The sequence below is a fragment of the Phoxinus phoxinus genome (assembly GCF_949152265.1).
Source record: "Phoxinus phoxinus genome assembly, chromosome: 24".
Lineage (NCBI taxonomy): Eukaryota > Metazoa > Chordata > Actinopteri > Cypriniformes > Leuciscidae > Phoxinus > Phoxinus phoxinus.
Window position 1 is genome coordinate 8,578,002 of NC_136899.1, and position 18,081 is coordinate 8,596,082.

Genomic DNA, 18,081 nt, shown 5'->3' on the forward strand with positions numbered 1-18,081 from the left:
TGTACTTACATAAATAAAATATGGTATTCTTAACCAGGAGAAAATATCATTTTGATTTAGTTTTACACATTTTCACTGAGCATGATAAAATTAACTCCAGATATTAGCTTAGGTTACTACATGTCCTGATGACTAAACATCGAGAAGAAAAAAACAAACATTCAATATCCTCCCAGTCAACACTTGAGATCATGCAATGATCACAGTGACATCACACCATTCTCATAGTGTGATACTCAGTGTGAGCAATATGTGAGCTCACTGTGAATTCAAAATGTTGAGCAGGTTTAGAGGAGGCAGTTCAAATGTCAGTTACCGGAGGAACATTATACTTCCTGTTTCTAAACACTGGAAAACGTGGATAATGCAGAATTTTGTAAGCAAACCGTTTGTGCTGTGTACAGTTGTGTTCTGGACTTAGCATGGAATTGTTACACTGGAGAAATGGTGAGTGGTGTCATTAATTGCTATTCACATACACTGATCATATGAAATTTTAATGTCAATATGCACTGTGGCCTGACCTTGTGTTAGCAGAGTACTGGCACATGGCCAGGTAGGCTACATGTGAACTAGCCATCTTGCCATGGTGTGGAATCACCTGGCTTCAGTAATCACACCAGTAATCAAACTGATTGCATTGACATATTGCTCTCTGTGTTTCAGAATGTGTTAAGTCTTTTCAAGGGGAAAAATAAATAAAGGTTAAGAAGTGAAAAGTAGACACCAAAACAATACCAGAATCTGAATGCATCCGTCAAATAGAAATATTTGTGTCAAATGCCAACAGCAAATAATACAAAATAAACAAGGAAACTGAATTTTGTTGAAATACTTTGTTGATGGAAATAAAATATGAACTTCTTCATGATGTTTGTGATATAACAGACCAATATTAGAGACATTTTAGATCACAATGAATTCACACTAAACTGACAGAATGAGAGTTCTGCTTGCTCATAAAACATTCACTATAGGCTTAAAAGATCGAACCAATTTAGATGAAAACGATCTCAATGGTATTGCAGCTAGACACGGTATACCTACTTGAATTTTTTTTTTGCGGATATTACGATGTTATTACATATTTATTACTGTGTAATTATATGTTTGTTACTAAAGTGTTATTACATGTTTACTACAGTGTAATATTGTTTGTTACTACATTGTTATGTTTATTAGAGTGTAATAGTACATTTGTTTCTACAGTGTATTTATACGAAAGCCCAACAATGCCCCCTGGAGGTATCTATGTTGGTGCTTGCACGGGCTTGGACAAGTCATGGCTTTTTAAAAAAAGAATCCATATCGCTACTTAAAAAAAAAAAAGCTTCTTAAAAAAAAAAATGTATCCATCCATCCATCCATCCATCCATCTTCTTCCGCTTATCCGGGGCCGGGTCGTGGGGGCAGCAGTCTAAGCAGAGACACCCAGACTTCCCTCTCCCTAGACACTTCCTCCAGCTCTTCCGGGGGGACACCGAGGCGTTCCCAGGCCAGCCGGGAGACATAGTCTCTCCAGCGTGTCCTAGGTCTTCCTCGGGGTCTCCTCCCGGTGGGACGTGCCCGGAACACCTTCCCAGGAAGGCGTTCAGGAGGCATCCGGAACAGATGCCCGAGCCACCTCAGCTGACCCCTCTCTATGTGGAGGAGCAGCGACTCTACTCTGAGCTCCTCCCGAGTGACCGAGCTCCTCACCCTATCTCTAAGGGATCGCCCAGCCACTCTGCGGAGAAAGCTCATTTCGGCCGCCTGTATCCGGGATCTTGTTCTTTCGGTCATGACCCAAAGCTCATGACCATAGGTGAGAGTAGGAACGTAGATTGACCGGTAAATCGAGAGCTTCGCCTTGAGGCTCAGCTCTTTCTTCACCACGACAGACCGGTACAACGACCGCATTACTGCAGCAGCTGCACCAATCCGTCTGTCAATCTCCCGTTCCCTCTTTCCCTCACTCGTGAACAAGACCCCAAGATACTTGAACTCCTCCACTTGAGGCAGGAACTCTCCACCAACCTGAAGTGAGCAAGCCACCCTTTTTTGACTGAGGACCATGGCCTCGGATTTGGAGGTGCTGATTCTCATCCCAGCCGCTTCACACTCGGCTGCAAACCGTCCCAGTGCATGCTAAAGGTCCTGGTCTGAAGGGGCCAACACGACAACATCATCCGCAAAGAGCAGAGACGAAATCGTGTGGTCCCCGAACCTGACACCCTCCGGCCCCTGGCTGCGCCTAGAAATTCTGTCCATAAATATTATGAACAGAACCGGCGACAAAGGGCAGCCCTGCCGAAGTCCAACATGCACCGGGAACAAGTCTGACTTACTGCCGGCAATGCGAACCAAGCTCCTGCTCCGGTCGTATAGGGACCGGACAGCCCTTAGCAAAGGACCCCGGTCCCCATACTCCCGGAGCACCCTCCACAGGCCGCCTCGAGGGACACAGTCGAATGCCTTCTCCAAATCCACAAAGCACATGTGGATTGGTTGGGCAAACTCCCATGAACCCTCCAGCACCCTAGAGAGGGTATAGAGCTGGTCCAGTGTTCCACGGCCGGGACGAAAACCGCACTGTTCTTCCTGAATCCGAGGTTCATTAAAAAAAATAATCGCTACTTTAAAAAAAATAATCGCTACTTAAAAAAAAAATAATCGTTACTTTTCCTAAAATGAAAGCCTAAATATAAATGCATACAACGGACCAAGATATTAAAAATATGGTGAAGCCCAATGTTTCTGTACCTTAATGTATAACATACGTTTAAAGTATGACGTTTCGTGTGTAATAAAAGCATACCGTTTCGTGTCTAAGCAAATTACGCTCTAAAACGTTAGGTGGCGTTACTCGGTTTACGCTGGTGTTAGAACGTAAGCTCCGCCCCTCACTTCCGGTTCTGGCGCTGGTGTTAGAACGTAAGCTCCGCCCCTTACTTCCGGTTCTGGCGCTGGGGTTTTGAAACTGGTGGTGCTGCGGGTCTGCAGCTGGATACTATAGGCTTGCACGGGCATGGACAAGTCATGGCTTTTTAAAAAAAAGAATCGATATTGCTACTTAAAAAAAGAAGAAGCTACTTTTCAAAAAGAATCGCTCCTTTTCTGAAAAAGAATCAGTACTTTTTGAAAAAGAATAGCTACTTTTAAAAAAAGAATCGCTACTTTTAAAAAAAGAATCGCTAGGCTACTTAAAAAAGAATTGCTACTTTAAAAAAAAAGAGTCGCTACTTTTCTTAAAATGAATCTATACTTTTCTTAAAATGAATCGATACTTTTTTTTAAAGAATCACTTAAAAATGAATCAATACTTTTCCTAAAAGGAATCACTACTTTTTCAAAATGAATCGCTACTTTTTCCTAAAATGAATCGCTACTTTTTGAATAAATGAATTGATACTTTTCAAAAAAGAATCGCTACTTTTCTTAAAATGAATCGCTACTTTTCTTAAAATGAATCACTACTTTTCTCAAAAAGAATCGCTACTTTTTCTAAAATGAATCGCTACTTTTTCAAAAAGAATCGCTACTTTTCCTATCATTTTTGTATCGGTGCATCTCTACTTATTATTAAGATAAATATGATTTAGGATAGATTTGAACTTAATGTTAGCCTAATCGAGAAGATTTTATTTACGGACCAAAAGAAGCATGCCCAGCTAAACTGTAGAATTATTTTTGTTTTACTGATATCCTACTTTAAGTCAAATAATTGTTTATTCATTTCTTAATGTCTGTGAATAAATTTAATATTTTAAAACCATAGATTGTTTAAAATTCATTGTTATTTGGTGCTAAAGGCATTTAAAATCTGGATACCCTGTGAAATATAGTAAATCATAGTGGACAAATTTAATCTTATTTAATCTTCCAGATGATGGTTCATGTCCTCAGATTATTATTTTTAATGATTAAACAATAAAATAAAAAAAACTAGATATGGTTTGTAAAATAATGAATATGGGTGTCCATACATAGAGCTCTGGGAATGTTAGAATAATGTTAGAGGAACATTAAAATATTGATAGAATAACGTTCTGGGAAGGTTAGAATAATCTTGGGGGAACGTTAGAAGAGGAATGTTAAAATAGAATTAGAATAACGCTAGGGGTGTGTTACCATAAGTTAGAATATGTAGAATGTACATTCTACAAACCAAAAATTTTCTATTTCCGTTTAGAAAACTTTTCTGGCTAACCAAAAATAAATATATATATATTATATTATGCATCAGACTTTCAGCCAACGGTCTATAGGTGTAACGTCTGAGGCTGACTGATGGACTCCTTAAAATCTGGGGTTATTTGTCAAGTTTGCTCTAGTGCTATTAGTGTAATGGAGAATAAATTCATGTCTGGGGAATATGAAATATGATACAAGTAACTTAGACAGCAATGCAATCTTTCATTCTTTAGCACAGCACTGACATCTAATGGTGGATTAGAGAAATAAAGATTTAGAGAAATCGTCAAAGTATCAGCATCCAAATTTCAAATATATTTTGATGCCTGACAAACTAACAACATAACAGCAAAATAAATGTTCATTCAATTTTAATATTTTATCTATTTCATTATATTCTAGAAATATATTTATATTCATTAGACAACACCATGTCCTGTGTACATTTTGACATTCAGTAGATTTTCTGTAAGACTTCTCATAGCTCATGTGGAAATCCATGGTGCAGCTCCACTTCCAGGGTCAGTGGGCCCTATGGTGCAGCTCCACTTCCAGGGTCAGTGGGCCCTATGGTGCAGCTCCACTTCCAGGGTCAATGGGCCCCATGGTGCAGCTCTGCCTCTTGGCTCGATGAGTCCATAAGATTTAAGAATCTTGCGTTCTGTATAACCTGTGAATAGTTGCCATAATACTTCAAACTCAAAAAGGCTGATAAAATAATGAAACCTCATTCACACCAGTTTTAAATATATACTTCATTACAAAAATACATAAAGATAATTATAGATTACACATTTATAAAGCTTTTACAGTAAGCCCAGCATTTTGCCATCCAATTCAGAAAAAGTGGGAGGCAACCTACATAAGGTGAGCACTGACACAGGCTATATTCAAAAAACTGAACAATTGCAAAGACATGAACACAAAACCAGTGTGGGTAAAACATGACTAGAATACTGAGCGTCTGTACAGGAGGCAGATGAAAATTACAGAGCACACAAGCACAGAGCAAAAGCCTCAATTTGCGTAGTAAGACGTCTGTGTGTGATTGATGCAAAGTGTATGACGTGAGGTCGACATGTTCTGACAGAAGAAAAATGCACATAAAAAGCTGTTATTCAGTTCCAGTTAAGATCATTTCATTAATACAAACTTCCTGATCTTCATACAGGCTAAGTGCTGTTTCTGTGATATATGAACCTGAGCAAAATGCAAAGTTCAAAGCAGAGTTCCACTTACCTAAAAGTAAATGAAAAAGATAATATTCTGATAATAGCTAAATCAGCAACTGAGAACAATTGGTTCCGTGATAAAGACAATGAAGACCAACAAAACTAACAAGAAACTGATGAATTAAGAATACACTAAGTGCATTTACAGTATTGTCTGCAGCCATATGGCACATGAAAAATGGGTTTATTCTAAAATAGTCTAGTCTAGCCAGACTTTTGACATGAGGAATGCACATTGACATTCTCAGTTCGTCCACAGTTTGTTTGTTCTAATCGTGGGCTATCTAAAATAGATTAAATCACAATAATAAAGGTATGGAAAAAAAAAAAACCAACTGTGGGGGATCTGTGGCTGTGCAGTCTCAGGCGGCGACTAATTTTACCACCACAGAATAAAATAAAACGAATGAAAAACTAGTACAAGCTGATATTAGCAACAAGGCCTATATACTGCATGCAACATCATGAATGAGAGCTAACCGAAGTATGAGCGGAATAGATAATGCATAAAGGTGTGCTAATATTATCATGAAATTTCACAGGAAAAAGTCCATTGTAGCGATGTATGAAGCACAGCTTACACAGAAGTCCCTTTCAAACTAAGCAGCAAAAGTCACTTTCAAACCAAGTTGGTCATTCGCCATGTGACCTTGAACCCTTTGAGGAATCTGTGTGGGGAAATCTTTTACCCTCACACGAAATTGCTGATCACATGGACTTCAATTCCTATTGAAATGACGGACTTTGTACACAAAAATTCACAGAACAGTAAACGCGACTGCATCTTAATGGTCTATACATCCATTCAAAAGCTTATAATGTCTGACCAGTATACCCTGCAATTTCTTTACATAAAATATGGGATGTAGCAACCATTACAACTCACATCACTCAATTAATATTAAGCAGTGCTGATAAGATTTAAATTATGTCTTCACTTTTCAGATAGTCCCTACACCCCTGCATAAAATATTCTGAATAAATAAACTACAAACATTTCACAGGCTGAATGCAGTAGGGTAAATTCACATTTGATGACCTTTCACAAACTTTTCTCTATTTTAAAACTTAAGCAAAATATACAAACACAATCTGATGTACAAGGTTCATTTTTAACTGTTCACATTGCACTTGTTGTCCTTCAAGTAAGTGAATTATGCATTTTTCTTGTATTGATTATAAGCAGTTAAGCAATGAATATTCAAATGACCTGCATAATCTATTAGCAAATATCTATTGTATAACTGGTCCACAGTCAAACAGCTGAATTCTCATTGGATCGATTCTCATTGGCTTTGCTTCGCTGGAACGGAGATCAGCTCTGTTCTTCCTTTTTTTCTGCCATTAGAACCTGACACAAATCAGAAAGATATGTTGAATATATGATGTATTCTTCTTTACTTATTATTTTTCTGTGTAACACAAAAGACGACATTTAAAGAATTAGTGAAGAAATCACTAAAGAAAGAAAGTCATACAGGTTTAGAGTACATTTTCATTTTTGGGTGAACTATCCCTTTAATAATCATATAGTTATACTACCTATGTCTAGATGGACCGTAGGAGTCCAGCATTTGAGTGCTGGCCTGCTCCAGATTCCAGCCACATCTCTCCAGAGCTTCTACGCATTCAGGCCGAGCCTTCAAACCCAGTCGGAACAACTGCTCCACCTACATCAGGAAACAGTCATCTGTGTAAATGCTTCAAAGATCTTTCATCATCCACGAGCACCTCTCTCTCTTTTGTGTCTGAAATGAAGCACACAGATACCTTCAGATATTTCACGGCCTCCTGAACGTTCCAGCTGTGTGTCTGAAGGGCCGTTTGACACTCCTCTACAGTCACTCCATGTACCGCCTCCTGCACCTACAGAAACAACCAATCAGTCATCTCGAAATACCATGACATCGTTGAGTAGCCAATGGTGAGAGTCTCTGGTGAAAAATTGCTTACTTGTTGTATCGTGACACGGTTGTAGGCACCTGCTTGGGTGCTGCTCGGCCAGGCCAGACTGTTGGAAGTCCCGCTGTTACTAGTGTGTCCGGGGGAAGAACTGGGCATGTTGATTTGCTGTTGAACCATAGGCCTCACAGTGGCCATATTTGTGTTTTTTTTCTCATTGTTTCCCTCTGAGTCCTTCAAGAACCTCTCGTACTTGTCCAGGTATGCCGGTTTCTCAGGTAGCAAGTAGTAATGAGTGCTGCTGGCCTTCACGCCACCATACACGATAGGGAGGATGCAGGGACTCTTAGCCAGAGTCTGGCCCACTTCAGTAGATCCGTACTGAGAACTTGCAGTGGTGGCGGTTGACGTAGATGATGTGATGGAGGAGCTGGATGGCGCAGAGGAATATGACGACGGGGATAGGCAGGAGCCCAATGATCCGACGCAACAAAGGCTGGATCTCTGTTGAGGGGAGCCGCCTTGCGGCACCATAGGGCTCGGTGCCCGGGAGTTGGGCTGAGATAGAGCGTGATCCCTTGGGGGTATCTGAGGGGGACAGCGGCTCACGTCTTCTTGGTCTCCAAGAGAAACCGACAGTCTGCTGCCATATATTCCTGCCCGCTTAGAGGGTCGCATGGGTGGGATTGGGATTCTTGGAGGGATTTGAGGCCTGTCCTCATAGGAGGATGGCAGGATGATCTGTCGGTGGGGGGCGAGAGCTGAAGGAGTCGGGAGGGGTGAAGAAGGGAGGGAACGTCCGGTTGGAGGGACCCGAAGCTTCACCATCACCTCCCTTTGTAGCTCCTTGAAGATGTCTGCTGATTGGGAAAACGAGTGGGATTCCTCACCATGCTTGAATGCTTGAAAGAGGTTGTCCTCCACATTGCATTTACCATCGACTTTAATGTCATCCTCTGATTGTGTCTGTTCAGATAGAGTGTCTTCCTGCACCGCAGACGCATTTATGGAGCTCACTTCCATGTCTTCCTGCTCAGCACACTCCAAGGCCACTTCGTCATATGCCGGAAGAGAAGGTAGGGGCCGCATATCCCAATCCACCACTGGAGTAGGGTGCATGGGGTTGGGAAGGGCTCGATTGGGGCTCTGCAGCGGCGCCATATCTAAGATAGACGCGGCGTAGGATGCAGGTGGTTTCGCTGTGCTGGGGTTGGGCGTCTCGGTAATGGGAGAGGGTGATGTAGAGCTGAAACTATCGTCTCCAAAGTCAATGAGTGAGACTTCACTAAGGCGGTCACTCGGACTAGTGCTTTCCCAAGGCCAGGGGCGTAAACCCAGGTACGCGGGAGTCTTAAGCGAGAGTTTCTTCACACCCGTCACTATCAGATCATCATCATTGTCCAGCACAGAGTCGTAAAATGGTTCTGGGAACAAGTCATCAGGAAAAACTTTAGGAAAATTGTTTTTGTCTTATTTCTTAGAAGAAAAGAAATGGTTCTTACTCTTAAGAAGAACTGCAGGTTTAGGAGGTCTGGGGGGAGGTTGTTCTGACACAACAGTAAGAAAATATCAGAAATAAAAGAAGACAGAGAGAAGTGGTGAATTTGAAGAAGAGCAGAACAGCCCAGCTCAACAAAATCAAGCAATTGCTTACTTTTAGCCCGGTTTGGAAGTTTAGTGGGCTTGGCCGCATTCGAATCCATCCCAAGAACATCTGGAGGATCCATAGGATTACCAAGATACAGACTGAACACAAAGCACAAAGCAGTAAATAACTAAATCCACCTCTGCGGATTTTCTGTCATTCAGTGGTTCTCAACAAGTGGGCAGAGATGACTAAAACAGTATTTAAATCAACAAATTATTATGACTATATTAAAATAATTCTAATTAAAATGCTTAAAACACATCAAATCAAAATCTAAAAGAAAATTTCCCTTTTTTTATATTTATATTTTATATTCCCGTATTTTATATAAAAATAATAAAATAATGCAACAAATACATTTACTTGCTACAAATACTCACAACAAGTGTCAAACCTGGATGAGACATGCTTATTGTTCAATGTCTACCTGTCAGTGGTGTTGACGATGACCTTAAAGGTGAGTTTTTTGTTTATTTTAACATCCTGATCGTATGTACGTTGTGAGTATTTACAGTGTGTTTCTGTATTTGGTTGTATTGTGAGTATTTTGAGCACATGTGTTGTTAAACTGATGTTTCCTGATGTTTTCCTCATTTGCTGTTTTTTTTCTATTTGCATGTGTTTTATTTTTCAGTGCATTGAGCTCTTTCGGGCACTGTATCATAAAGTTCTTGAAATATTTGAAATAAAAAAATTAATCAACGTTAAATAATTTAACATATCAATATTCAAAGTTTCCATTAAAAGTTGAAAAGCAAGAAACTTAATTATAATTACAGCAGAATTCCCGGAAATAGCATATTTCGGGACAACGGAGAGCTTTAGAGTAAAAAAGGTTAAGAATTGCTTGGTTAAAATAATATATTGCTGCTCTCTAGAGGTGAACACAAGTAAAGCGGTCTGTTCCCTGAGAGATAAACAATAGAGTCTGCTAACAAGAGGTCAGTCGTGCATGGTCATGGAATATTACTCATCGATCTTGTCAGGGGCGCCCCAACTTCGGTGTGGGTCTGTGTCTCCATGGCCTGTGTGGATGAAACTGTGCTTGAGAGGTCGGCTGATGTCGTGAGCAGACAGACCAGCCACAGAGGTCACCACATTCCTCGGGAACTGTCCCACCTTCAGAGTCTGTCTGTTCTGACCTCTCCACCAATAGTTCTCTGCTCTGCAGTACAGAAATGATGCTGTAAAAACAGACTAAAAGAACTAGAGTAAATACCAAAATCGTTTTTTAGAAGAAAGCAAGGCTGCTTTGTTAAACATTCATGTCATTAGCATAAATGGTGAAAAACTAGGACTGTCAAGAATAAAATAATTGCAATTAATTTAATGATTATTACATTTCTTTATCAAATTCTGACTTTGGCATACCTTAAAAAAAATTCTATCTTTCCTGGGCCACATAATACAGTGGTTCCTCACACCTGGCTGATGCAAAATACTCTAAAATATGTCCTCACCTGCCCTCAATGATAGTGATGATGTCATTGGCATGAATTTTAAGTTTGTCTGGTTCATCAAAGTCCTGCAGTGCCCTCATGTCAGTGGGCATTGTCTATAAGTGAATTAGAAAGACTTCCTTAATTAAAACAACCCATAATTATATTGACATTCTGGTGTATGTGCAATTCAATAAAAAGACTTTGATACAAGGACATTCTATCCAGTATAATCACCTTCTGCTGTTGCTATCTGAGACCTTACCTCCACGAGGAAGTCCCTGAGGGACACAAATGTCGGCCTGTCCTCGGGTTTGGGCGACCAGGACTGCAGCATGACGTTATAAATGTCCTGCGGACAGTCCTCTGGTTTGATAAGCCTCTCTCCCTCCCTATCGATCTTATGGAGAATCTATGCAAAAGGACACACAGATGTCACACCAACTTTACTTACATAAAAAGGTGTTTAGGGTCAGGTATGTGTGTATACCTGACTACCATTGAGTCCAACCCATGGTTCTTGCCCGTGAGTGAACATTTCCCACAATGTTACTCCAAACATCCAGGTATCACTGGCATGGGAGAAGGTACGGGTCTTCAGGCTCTCTGGAGCACACCTGAAAAGCACAGAGCATGTCAACATGGGGTGGGGGGGAATGAATACAAAGTAGATGGTGGTCTTTGACTCTTCTCACCAGGCAAAAGGGACTTTGTGATGCTCCTGCATCACATAATGATCATCGTTTTTAGGCAAGGCCCTCATTAGGCCGAAGTCACCGATCTTGATGAGGTCGTTGGAGGCTAACAGGATGTTGCGTGCAGCCAGGTCTCTGTGAATGAATCGTCGGGACTCAAGGTACGCCATGCCACAGGAGATCTGAACGGCGTAGTGGCACAGCACCGCTATCAATATATGGCCTTGACGCTTCCTCAGGCGGTCCAACAAAGCACCCAATGGGGCAAGTTCTGTCACCTGAAACACAAAGAAGACGGGTAGTTCACACAAAAATGAAAACCATTTACACTACCAAATTTCAAAAGTTGGGGCCAGTAAGATTTTTTTTAGGTTTTTGAAAAAAGTCTCTATTGCTCAACAAGGCTGCATTTATTTGATCAAAAATACAGTCAAAACAGTAATATTGTGAAATATTATTACAACTTAATATAACTGTTTTCTATTTTAATATATTTAAAAATGTAATTTATTCCTGTGATGGCAAAGCTGAATTTTCAGCAGCCATTACTCCAGTCTTCAGTCACATGATCCATCCTGTAGAAATCATGGTAATGTGCTGATTTGGTGCTCAAGAAATATGTCTTATTGTTATCAATGTTGTGATGCTTAATATTTTTGTGGAAACCGTGATAAATTTTTTTTTTCTTACAGGATTCTTTGATTAATATAACATTCAAAAGAACAACATTTATTTGACATATATTTTTGTAACAATGTAAAAGTTTTCACTGTCAATTTAATGTGTCCTTGCTAAGTAAAAGTATTAGTGTAGTTCAGTTTGATTTGGTTTAGGTTTGTTTGCTATACCATAAAGGTCGACTATATAGTTACTGAGTTGACACAGACACAGAATGCCATTTTTAGTACTTCAATTCTCATTCCTCACCATCTTCATGGGGTGTGTGAGGACAACACCATATAGACGAATGAGATTGTGGTGGTCCAGGGAATGCATGGCGTTAACTTCCCTTATGAAGTCATCTAGACCTTCCCCCTGCTGGTCCAACAGGTCTGTCTTCAGGCACTTTACAGCCACACTCAGCTACAGCACAGGAAGAAACTATGCATTATATTCATTTTGCATATGGATACCTAATCATTACAAGTGATGTTTATCTGTCTTCCCTCTTACCACTCTTCCAGAGGGGGCTTGCCATTCTCCACGTTTCACCACTCCGAAGGAGCCGTCTCCCAGTTTCTCGTAGAGGGTGAGGTCTCTGTCACTGATGAGGCAGGTGAGATCGGCTGGCTGACCATCTGGTTGAGCTGATGATGGGGATGAGCTGCGGAACACCGCTGGGGTCTGGGAATCGGAGTCAGGACGCTTCCCGGTGAACACCTGCTGGCCCAAGCACAGAGACTACGGCTGAGGGTGATTTCACCTGCCTCTGACTACAAGATGCAGTAACTTTTCAAACAGTGAGAGGTGTCATTTGTAAACCTGGCAGACATCAGTGATAATCTATGTGAAGCTTAAATGCAGATATGAGAAAAAAATACTTATTTAAAATCGACAAAAAATGTACACATAATATCAACATATTAAAAAAAAATATATAAGTATATATATATATTTTTTTATTTATTTTTTATATGTTAATAGAAATAAAGCTGAGATAAAATAAATAACTGAAATAAGTTTAAGTTATTAACTGGAAATGTATGAAAACTTAAACGCACTGGAATAAAAAATATAAAAAAATATAAATTACCCTTAAATAGCATTCATTAAAAAAACTAACAAAATGATACTAAAAATGTAACTAAAATGTAAATAATATTAATAATAATAATTTTGTACATTTTTATATACGCTTTTCTGAGAACTCAAAGTGCATTACATTTGGAAGGGGGGAATCTTCTCAACCACCACCAATGTGCAGCAGAACAGAAGCCATATCGCGCCAAATTTTGCCATGTTACACCCCTACTCTTTTAAGAAAGACATCCTGGGATTTTTAATGACCACAGCGAGTCAGGACCTCGGTTTAACGTCTCATCCCGAAAAACGGTGCTTTTTGACAGTATAGTGTCTCCATAACTATACTGGGGCGTTAGGACACACACAGACCACATGGTGAGCGCCCCCTGCTGGCCTCACTAACACCTCTTCCAGCAGCACCCAGGTTTTCCCAGGAGGCTCATCCAGGTACTAACCAGGCTCATCCCTGCTTAACTTCAGTAGGCAACCAGTCATATATCACAAATAATAAAACTAAAACCATATATATATATATATATACAGCCATTTTTTCATTTCAGGATCCACACCATACCTTGCTCATCCATGACTTCCGTTTGCACAGGGCCCTTCTCCTTTTCACTGCCTCCCACAGCCGTCTCTGACCTGCGGAGCCAGAGAGGGATGAAAAATATAATATAATATAATATAATATAATATAATATGATATAATATAATATAATATAATATAATATAATATAATATAATATAATATAATATAATAATACTCACTTCATCTTTTTTATATTATATTATATACCCAAATAAAATAAATAATTAAATAATAATTTCATGAATTCTTCCAACATTCAAAACTCCTCTCACACAGTTAAAACCCATGCAACCCCACTCACCTGGGCGGCCCATGCCGATCTTTTCAAGGTCTTCATTTTTGACATAGTCAAAGTGTGAGAGACGTGTGACATTGAGGTCGTCACGGATACGCAGAAAATACTGCTGGAGCTGCACATCGGTGAGCAGCTCCTGGAGCCACTCCGTACCCTCATCAGACTGCATGTCTTCACCGTCCGGCTGCACACACACAACATAAGCATAAACAATATTAGCCTCCACAGTTCTGCTTCTCAAGTAAATCTGTTATTTTAAGGACAAAACAAAAATAGAGTTTTTTGCTGTGTAGAGGAAACAGTACACAGCATCTTTTACCTCGTCTTTTACATTATAGTGTCGCTGGTAGTCTGAGACTGCCGCCATTTGTACATGGAAAGCAGTGCTTTCAGGGAGTGTGTGTATGAGTGAACCGCACTCCCTCGGGGTGTGTCCTGTTTTCACAGTAAACTGTCAAGCGTCTCCTCTAATCTGCAAGATATGTTTGTTTGATTCTTCTTCCTCCCATCAGCCGCAACATGAGGCTCTCTTTTATGAGCTATACAGTCAAGAATAGCGTGTGTAATCTGATTCTTCGGTGAAAAAATAGTTGCAGTCTCATGTGAAACTGTGTCTTCTGTTGCAAAACCTCTGCCCAGCCTCCTGAGACTCAGCGTGAAAGATTATTCCCAACCCTTGTGGATGAATGAATCAGCGCGCACACTCGCACAGTGCCTTAAAACCAGTTCATTGCAGTCCTGTCCTGTCTCCCAAACATGTCAAGATCCAGCATCCGTCTCATCTCCTTAAGTCTCAGTTAGATTCATAAAAAGGTCACAGCTTGTTAACGGTAAAGCATTTCCATATTAGAGCTTTTTTTTCCAGAAGCAGAATTTTGCTTTCTCTTGCTGAGTCACTGCGAGATGCAGTACGAGTGAGGCAGACCTCAAGACACAATCCTTAAGCAGTATTGCAGCACAAAACAGAATGTGCTCAACATCGCACAGCTTAACCTCGCCCACAAAAAAAAAGAAAAAAAAGAAGCGTTATATTGATGTGTCAACATCATTGTACAAATCCTTTGTTTTATTTGTGGTCATTTTTTATAGTGACAGGAAATTACTGAAATAGGATTAGGAAACGTCTCTAGCCGGATTCAAACTCACAAAAGTGTCATGCCAGAGTATGTACACTATAACGGACGGATGTATAGAGAGACAGACAGACAGACAGACAGACAGACAGACAGACAGATAGATAGATAGATAGATAGATAGATAGATAGATAGATAGATAGATAGATAGATAGATAGATAGATAGATAGATAGATAGTCTATTATGTAGTTTTGCAATTATTTTACATAAATATAACACAGATTTAGCCAACTGACCAATCAGAATCAAGTATTCCAGAGAGCCGCGTAATATACATATATATATAGAGAGAGAGACACAAAGGGTGTCAAAACTTAATTGATTCTATTGGGGAAATGTACATCCACTTATGAGCAGTAAATCAGGACATATTTACCCATTCACTACTGATGAATTATGAATTATGCAGCCTCCCAGTGCGAATGAGAGAAAGGTGTCGAGAGAATGTGATTGTGAGTTGCCTAAACACCCTGAATTAAAACAGCACACACACGTGCATGAAACATATTTATTCACACTTTTTCATGAAACACGTAAACCATCATAAATCCCCCACTGAGTGTGACAATGATGACGCATTAACCCTTGGCAACTAGAGCATGACTAAGAGGAGCAGACAGAATGCCACATGGCATCTCTTTCCCTTCTAGAGATCCTCGACGCACAAATATGAGGATCTCCAATACAGGACACTGTCGTAGGAGACAGGGTGGGTGGAAATGTCCACCCTTTGAAACTGATACTGTGAGATATTATATTTATGCAAAATAGGCTCACACTGGCCTTATATAGAGGTACAGCAAGTATAGAAACAATATATGAAATATTTCATAACCAATTTAAACTTTTCAGTCTGTTTCAGGACATTCTAAGTTTAGAGAACTTAATAGAAATAAGTAGATAGACAGACAGACAGACAGATAGATAGATAGATAGATAGATAGATAGATAGATAGATAGATAGATAGATAGATAGATAGATAGATAGATAGATAGATAGATAGATAGATAGATAGATTTCAATTCAGTCTTTTATTCAGGACATTCTAAGTTTAGGGAACTAAGTATAGCCTTGCTTATATTTATCCAGCGAGGCATTTATAGTGAATTGATATCTAGAAGTGGTCTTACCAAGCTTTAGGCCAGTCCCGAGGTCTTCAGAAAATGTCCACTAAATAGAGGATGTCAGGGACGGTCCTGGCGGTCCAGTGTTTGACAAGGCCATGACAGGCACATATGAGCCAAATCAAGGCCGCTTCTGACTAGTCGACGTCAAACTGCAAAATAGATTTACATAGTAATAGTGAGCTTTTTTTAACCTTGTTACAATGTTTATTTTCAAACATTTGAAACTGATTGCAGAGATTTGCATAGATGACCGTAGGAGGGATAATCGTGGACCCTGTAAGGTGAACATCATCCAGTTTACATTTTCAAATCGTTCTTGTGGACTGACTTTAATCTTTCAATTCGGAACTGCATACTAGCAGACTGCTCTTAAGAGTAGTAGCTGTATGTGGTTTCCAAATGCAGCAAGTGTTTTGAATCTGTATAAGACTCTTACTTAATATACTGTATAATAACGCTTGTTTTGATCGCAAATTGCTGTGTGTTAAACAAATCTGTTGAGTTGAGTTGAGATGGTTCCAAATCATGCCAGCCATTCATAAAACACTTTTGCCACTTGCGGAACAACAGCATTCAAATCTAAATGAATCTTTTTGGTGAATGGGTTCAAAAGATTCGAATAACTGAAAGTAATATAAATCCATGTTATTTTAGCATAACTGAGATTTGTATTTATCATTTTAATTTTAAAGTTTTAGTAATTTTTGTCATTTTAGTTATTGAATTTTTAAATGTCTAGTTTTTTATTGATTTTTATTTCAGTGTTAGTTATTTTAGTAGGCTACATCAAGTTAGACTAAAGGAAAATGACAAATGTTGCTTTGGAAACTAGCTGAAATAAAATAAGTTTATGATTTTGTTTTTCAGTTAGCGTTTATTTGATTTCATGTCAGTTAACAATTTTTTTAGTTAACTGTAAAAATAGCCCTGATCTAAATCTGTGACTAGTTGAATATGGCAACCGGATAGTTGGGATAATGAACTATATTACAATAATATTTATAATAATTGTTTATTGTTTGTGGTGACTGAATTATGAATAGGGCTATTATTGAACGGTTGCGTTTTGTCGTATATTTTATCAAATATATTGTTGTTGCGTCGTGCTAAAGAACACCATACCGTGATGCACTGCATCTTGTGGGTTTATTTCTTTAAATTATAACATTTTATTAGAAATTTAGCTTAGATCGAATGGAAATATAAATCATAAGCCGGACAGCCGGTCCAAAAGGAACTATAAAAACGTGTTGAGTTTCCCATCTGGACAGCATTTCAGGAACCTTAAGCGCGTTTCGAGTCTCCATCTCAGGCCCATCAGTGTGGTCTAGCTAGACACAGCACGCTAGGTTATGAGACACAGCCACTGTCTTCTTTATTTCAGATAGAGGCGGACATAACAAGCTGATTCAAACGAGCGTAAGTAACCTCTCTATAAATAGATAGTTAAGTTAAAGCAAATAGGCATTAAAGGGCGGTGTTATCCATACTGATCAGTGATCACATGCTCAGTAGTGATGCAGTCAGTCATCAGGATGGTTAGCGCAGAGGTACCTGCATTGATCAGTGCCGCAGTCCGAGCTCACATTTATGTAGTTTTGAGTGAATTATATTTAAAAACAGACAAGACTGTCTAATGATTTACTTACCTCTTAAATAGTCGTTTTAAAGAAAGAGAATAAGCTGCTCAACGGCCGTAATCCTTCTTCCCCCTCGGTAGAACAAGGATTGCATCTCTTTCTTAAAGCGACAGCGCTTTTTACGCAGACGAGCGCGCGGGGGCGTTTGTATCGTTATGGGAACCTTACTACTATTTTAGTTACGGTGGTTCTTAAACTGATCAAAATGTTAATATAATGAATGAAGACTTAATATAAACATGCATCTGAACGTGTGATTGGGGACTACAATGTTTAGTTGCAGCACATTCTAAGGTAATTTCCTATAATATCGTCAAATGAGGTCCTAATTTGTTACTGTCACTGACCTCATGAACAGTGAACAGCCAGCACTTAATAGTTTTCATGGTGCATTATGGGGATTTTGCACTCCATTACAGCATATTTGCTTCAATTGGTTGAGAACCACCAATTGACAC

At 39.4% G+C, this 18,081-nt stretch overlaps 1 protein-coding gene across 3 annotated transcripts; it reads right to left on the reverse strand.

Moving 5' to 3' along the window:
• Positions 1 to 4,908: 4,908 nt before the first annotated feature.
• Positions 4,909 to 17,973, reverse strand: tnk2a (tyrosine kinase, non-receptor, 2a). 3 transcript variants are annotated; one of them, XM_079602393.1, is made up of 17 exons: positions 17,633 to 17,973; positions 15,987 to 16,132; positions 13,726 to 13,903; positions 13,407 to 13,477; positions 12,263 to 12,490; positions 12,017 to 12,172; positions 11,090 to 11,367; positions 10,885 to 11,011; positions 10,660 to 10,806; positions 10,416 to 10,510; positions 9,926 to 10,120; positions 8,962 to 9,053; positions 8,810 to 8,854; positions 7,359 to 8,731; positions 7,176 to 7,271; positions 6,948 to 7,075; positions 4,909 to 6,756 (listed from the first exon to the last, which is right to left on the reverse strand). In XM_079602393.1, the coding sequence occupies exons 3-17, from the start codon at positions 13,886 to 13,888 to the stop codon at positions 6,750 to 6,752; spliced, it is 3,201 nt and encodes a 1,066-aa protein (XP_079458519.1). In that variant the 5' UTR covers positions 13,889 to 13,903; positions 15,987 to 16,132; positions 17,633 to 17,973; the 3' UTR covers positions 4,909 to 6,749. The 3 variants fall into 3 exon arrangements, with proteins under 3 accessions (XP_079458519.1, XP_079458520.1, XP_079458518.1); XM_079602394.1 differs by lacking the exon at positions 8,810 to 8,854 and having other exon boundaries at positions 17,633 to 17,752; XM_079602392.1 differs by lacking the exons at positions 15,987 to 16,132; positions 17,633 to 17,973 and adding an exon at positions 14,039 to 14,184.
• Positions 17,974 to 18,081: the final 108 nt, after the last annotated feature.